This window comes from Henckelia pumila, chromosome 2 (assembly GCF_033568475.1).
Source record: "Henckelia pumila isolate YLH828 chromosome 2, ASM3356847v2, whole genome shotgun sequence".
In the NCBI taxonomy this organism is placed as follows: domain Eukaryota; kingdom Viridiplantae; phylum Streptophyta; class Magnoliopsida; order Lamiales; family Gesneriaceae; genus Henckelia; species Henckelia pumila.
In genome coordinates, this window is record NC_133121.1 from 167358254 (window position 1) to 167367767 (window position 9514).

The 9514-nt window shown below is 36.4% G+C and overlaps 1 protein-coding gene across 1 annotated transcript; it reads left to right on the forward strand.

Moving 5' to 3' along the window:
• The first annotated feature begins 3087 nt into the window (after positions 1–3087).
• On the forward strand, positions 3088–8689 carry LOC140878901 (uncharacterized). The gene is made up of 5 exons (XM_073282525.1): positions 3088–3151; positions 3588–4593; positions 4678–5359; positions 5472–5518; positions 8533–8689. The coding sequence occupies exons 1-5, from the start codon at positions 3088–3090 to the stop codon at positions 8687–8689; spliced, it is 1956 nt and encodes a 651-aa protein (XP_073138626.1).
• Positions 8690–9514: the final 825 nt, after the last annotated feature.

Consider the following 9514-nt stretch of genomic DNA (forward strand, 5'->3'; position numbering starts at 1 on the left):
TAAAGTTCAACCGATCGAGCGGGCAAGCTTTTTTTTAGAAATAAAGAAAAGGCTGTAGCTCCCTCGCTCGATCGGTTAAACTCTACCGATCGAGTGGGCTACCTCTGAACAGAAAAACCAGAAAAATAACTTACCAACTCAACTTCAAAATTCATTCAATACATAACGATGAATATAATACATGCAACAACAACGTACAAACTTCAATACTCGCATAAACGATACAACATAATCAACAAGTTTAAGTTCTCAACATGCTTCAAAACATAAACTAGATTGACATGCTGATTTGACTTCTAAACCGAGTCTCACTTCTATTCCTTGATCTCGATGCTAACCAAGTCTTCTCTGACTCGATCCTGCCCCACCTGTTGTCAAGTACACATAAAAAACAAAGCAACATCCGGATAACTCCGGTGAGAATGATATTCCCAGTAAAAGCAACATAACATGCAATAACAAGTAATATATCAATAACATGATATAAATACAACATATTCAATGTTAAGACAAATGAAATGCATGTCTTTAAAAATCGGGATACAACTCTAAAAAACAAGGGATTGCTGCTATGCTTTTGGGATCCAAGGATGAGGTCACGTAACAACTCACTGACTCTCCCGATCGAGGTGGTGCCACGTATCTCAATCCCCTAGACTTTGGTGTGACTATAAAGAGTATGCTGACACTAGGTGAACCTCTACACCCAGGCCACTCGATTATAGCCCCCAAATCTTCTAACAAAAGGGCTTACATCCCACTGAAATCAAAGATTTAGGCTCGAGATTAATGCATAAGAAAAAAATAAAGCATTAAGCCATAATAACAAAGTTCAAACAACAAAATACAAGTTTCCCATTCTAGAACAAGTATTGATGCAAGTATGTGATTTAAGGAAAACTCAAGAACCAACTGTCTCGAGCGTGCTATCCCTCTAACACAATGACTGCTTGTACCTTTCGATTCAATAGAACCAACTCTGGATAAACTACAATAAAAGGTTATATCAAAATCCATATAACCTAAAACTACAAAGGCTCAAGGTAACTCTTTACCGCTTTTCGTCCAACTCTTTGACGATCGATTAATGCTAACTCTGGGCTCAACAACTTCAAACAAATCTGTATGTAGGCAAAAGATTATCAACAACGACTAACAAACTCAATAGCCAAAAGTTCAACAACTCAAACAGTTCAAAATTCCAAAACTCAAACCGGCGGCATAACGACTATAAATCGATCAAACCGGAAACACAGACAGTAGTACAGAATTGCAAACAACTCAAAGCAATGCTAAAACAACAATAACAATCCGAATCCAACAAATCACAAAACCCCCATTTTTGAATTATGCTTCCAAAATCATAACAAATCCGAACGACGCTATATTTCAAAATCGACTGAGAATAAACGATAAGAACTAGATCAAGAGCAACATAACCAAAACGCAATCGATTCTAAAAACATCCGAAAATAGAAGTATAACTGATCGGAGAAATACTTACGATAGAACAAAGCTCTCGCTGCCGTGATCGCTAATATGCCTTTGGATTAAAATTCTAACGGACGGATCGACCGGAAACCGGGATCTGAAAGCTTTGGTAACCTCTAATGGAGAGGACACGGTTTGAATGGGTTGATGGAATATGAGTAATGACTTGGTCAAGTCAAATAATATAACAATTCCACTTTTTGCGTTTTAGTCCATGAAAAATCCGAAATTTGCAAAATAGACCCTTATCAAAATCAAATCGGCTCTTGAAAACTGTAATATCCGATTATCTCAAATAAACTCAATTAAGATAAATTTGGGGTATTACACTTACTCTCCTCAGCAACAAGTGTTTCATGCTTCTTTATGGGTGTATGTTTTGCGTCTCTTGAGCTTTTCTTTCTTTCAAATTTCTTCTTTCCTTTGTCTGTTGATCTTTTCTCATCCTTTTTTGGTTTAGGACAATCTGCTATGAAATGTCCTGTCTTACCACAGTTAAAACAGGCTCTTGATTCATCATTTGACTCTTTCTTCTAAAAATTTCTCCTGTGGGATCCTTCTTGATTCTTCCTCATGAATCTTCCAATTTTTTCACAAATAATGACATAGCATCACTGCTTAATTGTTCAGCAGTTCTTTCCATTGGAGCTGGAGATTCCATTTTGACTGCTGGTAGATCTTTGGTCAGTTGAGATGTAGACTGATCCTCTTCTTTAATCTTCAACTCAAACTCATAAGCTTTGAGATCAGCAAATCGATCATGTAACTCGAGTTTATTCAGATCTTTTGGCTCTCTCGTTGCCATAGTTTTTACATCTCATTCTTTAGGAAAACCTCGAATAACTTTGAGTACAATCTCTCAGTTTGGGTAATTCTTTCCCAAGGCATTCAGTTCGATCACAATACTGCTAACTCTTTCATCAAATTCTATCATGGATTCTCCTGACTTCATTTTGATATTATCGAACTTTTGTGTTGCCACGAATAACTTATTCTCTTTATCCTGCTCATTTCCTTCATAGATTTGAATGAGTTTTTACCTGATTTCTTTTCCAGTTTTGCACATCTTGATATTGCTGAATGTATTTTTGTCAAGAGTTTTGTACAAGATATCTTTAACAACATTTTCAATATTTGCTTTCTTTTTGTCCTCGATAGTCCATTCAATCCTTGGTTTCAATGTATTGTGGTCCTTCACCAAATATTCCTACAGCAGTGTTGACTTTAGTAATGGTGAGAGTTCCATCAGTGATGACATACCACATATCATCATCCAGTGCAGAGAGATGAGCTTGCATGCGTACTTTCCAATCATCAAAGTCATTTTTGGAGAACATGGGAATTTGGCTGAATGAATTTATATTTGGATAGTGTTCATGGGCAAGATAATAACCTCACTATGATACCACTTGTTAGGATTGGTTGAGAGTGTAAAGAGGGAGGGTGATGCTAAGTGCAATTTATTGCACTTCTTTTGCATATATTTAACTTGGATTTTGTTTCTTCTTGAGGGGTATTATGTGTTTAATGGTGTTTTTGTCGTTTGTAGGAGGCAAGACAATTATGAGGTGATTATGTAGCATAAAAGGACTAAATATGGTGGTGGAAAGTGCAACAAAGGAGAAAATAAAAGTTGGAGAAAATTGGAGTAGCACGACCAGTGCACCCACGTAGAAAAATAGTGCCCCTGCACTTTGTCTCTTGAATTAGAAACGGAAGGCAGTAAGAGAGGTGCACCCACGAAGAATTAAGCGCCCCTGCACCTTCTCACATGTTTGGAACGCTAAAAATCAGAAGCACCAGTGCACCCACGTGGAAAATAGGCGCCCACACGCCATTTCTCTCTTATTTTACATGCAAATATCAGGGAGACCGGTGCATCTACGCGATTTTTATAGCGTCGTGATGCTACATGGAGTGGAGAATTTTTGGAAAGTTGGACTCTTGATTTTATAAAGATTTATTCACCTATTTTTTAGGGATTACAATCAAAACAGATTGAAGAAATAAAAAAAGGGAATTGCTAGACATAACTGCGAACAATTTTGAGTTAAATTCGGCACTGATAAATATGGTACAATAGAATCAATTCCAAGGATCGGCAGCTGAAGATCCTAAACAACATCTGCGAATATTTCTGGAGATCGCAGATACCGTCAAGATTCATGGTGTTGCTGAGGACACCATCCGGCTGAGACTGTTCCCTTTCTCTCTTAGGGACAATGCAAGAAGCTGGATACAATCTCTGCCTCTGGGAAACATCACATGGGAAGACATGGCATCCAAGTTTCTGACAAAATACTTCCCGCCAACCAAGTCTGCTCAATTAAAAATTGAGATCACCACCTTTCATCAACAGGACTCAGAGCAACTGTATGAGGCATGGGAGCACTATAAGGAATTGCTACGGAGATGCCCAACTCACAATTTTAAAGATTGGAAGAAAATTGAGTTATTCTACAATGGGTTGAATGGACCAACAAGGATGTCAGTGAGTGCTGCAGCTCGTGGGTCCGTTTTCTCTAAATACTCAAAAGAGGCATACGACATTCTCGAGCAGATGACTATAAACAGCTATCAGTGGCCAAGTAAAGAAATACAATTCAAAAAACCAGCCGGAATCTATGAAGTTTACGCGTTCACAGCATTGTACGCACAAATGGCCGCTATTTATTCACAGATCGCAACAATGAACAAGGGAAACCAAATGGTCGAGACTGCAGCAGTTGCTACCATAATGAATTCTATTGAATTAGAAGGAACCGTGGAGCAAGTTCAATATGCAAACAACAAAAATTTCAGTGGATATCGAGGTAACCCTCCTCCAAATCATTATCATCCCGGGCTGCGTAATCATGAAAAATTTTCATATGCCAACAACAATAATGTGTTAAATCCTCCACCGAGGTTCAACAATCAAATGGGAGAGGGTAAACCATCGTTAGAGGATTTGGTGAGTACTTTTGTTACTGAGTCTTCTAAGAGGTTAGATAGAAGTGAGTCTCGGCTTGACAACCTTGAAACACATGTGACCAATATGGGTGCCACTATGAAATCTCTTGAAATGCAAATTGGTCAAATTGCAAGTGCCATAAATAATCAGTAGAGAGGAATCTTTCCTAGCAACACTAAAACAAATCCTATGGAGCACTGCAATGCTATCATTTCTTAGAGATGTTAATGAAGTTGGTCAAGCCACCAAAGATTCGAGAGTGGAAAAGAAGGATGTGGCAGTAGAGACACCAAGTTATCAATCAAAAAGAGGCCTCAAGACAAAATCATCTACATTGAGAGAAATACCAGATATTCCCACATGCCTTTTCCTCAGCGGTTCCAGAAAAGGGGATTGGATGCTCAGTTTTCTAAGTTCTTGGAAGTTTCCAAGAAAATTCATATCAATATCCCTTTTGCTGAAGCTTTAGAGAGAATGCCGAGTTATGCCATGATTATGAAAGAGATCTTGTCTAAGAAGAAGAAATTTGTTGATTTTGAGAATGTGACATTAACTGAGGAATGCAGCGCTATTATTCAAAAGAATCTTCCACAAAAGCCTAAGGATCCAGGTAGTTTTAAGATCCCATGTGCTATAGGAGGTCAGTTTGTGGGAAGCGCACTTTGTGATGTTGGGGAGAGTGTGAATCTAATGCCTATATCTGTCTATAAGAAACTTGGTTTAACTGAGATGAATCCCACCAGAGTAATGTTGCATTTGGCGGATAGATCAGTCAATTCTCCATGTGAATTGGTGGAAGATGTACTAGTAAAGTTGGACAAGTTGCTACTTCCTGCAGATTTCTTTGTTCTTGTCATTGAAGAAGATCATCATGTTCCTATCATTTTGGGACGACCTTTCTTAGCTGATAGTCGTGTTTGTGTTGCATGTTTTAATATCATTCTGTTGTTGTTTTGCATGCATTTGTGTGTTTTAATTAAGTATTTTGTTCTTATTTCATTTATCATGTCTGCATTACATGCTTTAGGTTTTATTGTGTAGGATGAAACATTTCGGCTGGAAAGGAAGTCAGAGGTTTGGTCACTCGATCTGCTAAACTTCACTGATCGAGTGGGCGTTATGGCAATTTAGAGACAGAGTTTTACCCGCTCGATCTGCTTAATTTCACTGATCGAGCGTCCAGAAGAGGAAAGACGAAAGATTTGAACATAAAAAATCTCGCTCGATCTGCTGAACTTAACCGATCGAGCGAGATGCGCAGTTCAAGAAAAAACTTTTAATTTAGGAAACTTTATTTTTAAGGACTCTAGCCTTATATTAGAGATATATTCCGATTTTCATATTTTATTATCAGACTTATAGAAGGGATAATACCAAGAACGCTTGGCGGCTAGGTTTTATTTTTAATTTCTCTTAGATTTCTTTTCTTATTTTGATTTTTCTTGTGAATTTCATGAATATTTGTGGCTAGACTTTAGAACTTGGTTGAGAAAGAGAAGCCCTTGAATTTATTTATTTGTGAGATTCAAATTTTCAGTGTTTGATTATTATTGAGTATCAAAAGTTTTTTTGGATTATTTCATGCTTGTATGTGAGATTTTTGGATTGATCACACTAGGATTTAGCTATACAAACTACTGCTAAATTAGAATGCAATTCCGTAATTGTTTGAATCATCAAATTTGTAAAGAAACTGCAATTAATAATCGTCCGCTTGTGAGTTTATTAAATTGTAGGAACATCTCTTGACTAGATTAAATACAACCGCTTGTGCTTTTGTTGTTTAGATTCATCAGTTTTACTAGTTTGCATGTTGCCTTGAATTTAAATCTAATCGCTTGTACTGGGTTGATTCATTGATAAGGGTTAATTTAGAACGCTTGTGTCAAGTTAACTAAGATTAAGGTGAAACGGGAATTAAATTTTTAATGATGAATATTCAATTAGGATTAATTATTTTTAGATAATCGATGATCGAATGAATAATTTCAAGGGGGTAGTCGATCTATAACAAGGTTTTTTTAATTGATTTCTTCGCTAGAATTTTGATCTTGCATGCTAGTGATAAAAATTTATTTTAAATTTCTTTAAATTTTTAGTATTTAATTTCAAACCTCAAACCCCCTTTATTTTATTTTAGTAATTTTTAAGAACACGATAAATTTTACTTTCCTCGTGGGAACGATCCCTACTCTCAATACTGCATATTTTATTTATTTGAGTTGAGTCGGGTAATTTGGACGCGACACGACTGAGCGTTACCATTAGCTATTGGAGAAGCAAAGATCGATGTGAAAAAAAGGTGAATTTACTATGCAAATTGAAGATGAACAGGTCACCTCCAATGTTTTTGAATAGAAATCCACTCAAAGAAAGAGCAAGAGGACCGAAAATTGAGAAAAGATGGAAGAGCTGAAAAATGTTACAAACTTGAAGTGATTGAAGAGCCAAACAAAGAGCCTGGAATAGTGAAGCGGATTGTAAAGAAATTCAAGAAGAAGAGAGACCGAATCATCAAAGTTTGGAGGGTCAAAGAGAAGAATAAATCCTCCAACAAAGTGGCAGTGAAGGGCTAACACTGGCGTATAGTCAAGCTGATGACTATAAACAAAGCTCTTCTTGGGAGGCAACCCAAGCATTATATCCTTTTATTAGTTATTTTTCTTGTATACTTTATTTTTGTTTTTTTTTAATTTATATTTGAATTTGCATGTCTGATCATCATTCCATTGATATATTCGTTATTTGTGAGTTCTAGTTGTGTGCTGAATCCAAGTATTGAAATTCCACCACACCTTCTATGATGATGAAGAGAGCGATGACTACTGATGGTCATCACCAGAGGTATGTGCAACCCTTTGTTCTTTTTGTTTTATTGTTCATTGAGGACAATGCATAGTTTTAAGTTTGGGGGGTTTGTCTTTTTCTTAGCTGCTAGTTGTTTACTTTAACTCCTGCTGAAAAACAAAATTGTGCTTTTGATTTATGTTGTGATGAAGTCGTGGAAGATGTAATTGTTGTAGCCAATGATGAAAAAATGAGCTGAGCAGATGAATATAGTTGTGTTCTCAATCTTTCTGAGTTTTTCAAAAATTGATGCACATAAAGCCATGACATCTACCATTCTTGATGCTTAGAGGACATTTGTGTACACTTGGTGATTATAAATAGACAAATAAATTCTAAATACTCTGTGATTTTCTCTTGAACCGCATGTAGATTTTCATGAACACATAGATGATTTAGGAGTTTTTGAATCAATTGAGCCTTCAAGTGAACCTTTTTAGCTACACTATAGCCATGGGAAGTAAAAAAAAAATTGAGTAGCTAAAAATTTGGAAACATAAAAAAAATGTAATGGCGGAGAAAGTAAGGTGAGGGGAGGCCTTGAGAAAAAAAAAGAGATTAAAATTCTAATCCAAATACAAGGAAAAATAAAGAGAATGTATGGAGTAGAAGGAATCCGGATGCAAAATCTGGCAGTGCAAATAATATTTTTCGCTACTCGTACTTCCAACTCCGAAGCATAAAAAGACAATTTAATCCAATCCCTTCGCTATAATCCTGACTCTTTGATTATTCCTGATATATTCTTGGAGATATGTTTTACAGCCATCTGATTGACCCAATGTTGACCTAAAAAGTCCTTTTGATCTGTGTGAGTAAATATTTGAACTTTGTGAGTAAATATTGAACTTAATGGATTGTGATTTGAAACGTGAGTTGCGGAATTTATGAGTTTATGAAGTTCTCCAGTAAGCATGGATCTATCTGGGTGTTGGATGAGTTAAATGAGATTGGCAAATCCACACACACACGAAAAACTCTTGAGCATGTTGAATTGAACACGCGATTATCTCTGAGGCTTGATACAATCACTAGATTTCATGACCTTAGTTCGTTGCTTTGTTTTGATTTATTATTCTTACTTTCTTTGTTTTATTCTATATTGCTCGGTACTAGCAAGATTCTAAGTTTTGGGGGATTTGATAAGTTCAATTTATTACACTTCTATTGCATATATTTAACTTGGATTTTGTTTCTTCTTGAGCGGTATTATGTGTTTGTGTTGTTTTTGTCATTTGTAGGAGGCAAGACAATTATGAGGTGATTATGGAGCATAAAGGGAACAAATATGGTGGTGGAAAGTGCAACAAAGGAGAAAATAAAATTTGGAGAAAATTGGGGCAGCACGACCAGTGCGCCCACGCAGAAAAACAGTGCCCCTGCACTGTTGTCGCTTGAAGTAGAAACAAAAGGCAGTAAGAGAGGTGCACCCATGCAGAATTAAGTGCCCCTGCACCTTCCCACATGTTTGGAACGCTAAAAATCAGAAGCACTAGTGCGCCCACGCAGAAAATAGGCACCCCCACGCCATTTCACTCTTATTTTACACGTAAATATCAGGGAGACCGGTGCACCTACGCGATTTTTATAGCTTCGCGAAACTACATGGAGTGAAGAATTTTTGGAAAGTTGGACTCTTGATTTTATAAAGATTTATTCACCTATTTTTGAGGGATTACGATCAAAATAGATTGAAGAAAGAAAAGAAAGAGGGCGGCTGAACACATAGGGGAACGAGAAAAAAAGGAAGAACAAAATGCTTGAAGGTTGGAGAACACAATACAAGATGGATATTGCTTTCATCCGAGAACGGAGACGCATCCTCTACATATATTTTTGTTCTTCCTCTTCTTAATACTTTTGTTGGGATGGAATATTTTCAGATTATATTAATTTTATGTTATTTTACATTCTGTCATGAACTAATTCTCTCATCTAGAGGGACGATGTAGTGATACCAAAAACCATGTTTAGGATTTTTGATATTATTATTTGAATTCTTTGTTTAATTTATTTGTGTTTTTCTGATTTGATTGTCTTTCAATTCTACTGGCCATAGGTTGATAGACTTATGCGTTTAAATTCATCACTCGGGAGAGGGAATTATAAACAAGACATATAAAAACACATCGTTAGTGATTATATTGCTGGAAGGCGTATGACACTATCGAAGCCTTGAAGAATTTTGTGTCAACCATATTATTTAATATTAGATTGTTAATA

What these genes read in the sequence shown, in the direction of transcription:
- LOC140878901 (XM_073282525.1), top strand. Translation starts at nt 3,088, where the DNA reads ATGGTGGTGGAAAGTGCAACAAAGGAGAAAATAAAAGTTGGAGAAAAT. An exon ending in AAATTGGAGTAGCACGACCA is followed by an intron (nt 3,152 to 3,587) that starts GTGCACCCACGT and finishes ATCAATTCCAAG; the next exon opens with GATCGGCAGCTGAAGATCCT. An exon ending in GCAAGTGCCATAAATAATCA is followed by an intron (nt 4,594 to 4,677) that starts GTAGAGAGGAAT and finishes ATGTTAATGAAG; the next exon opens with TTGGTCAAGCCACCAAAGAT.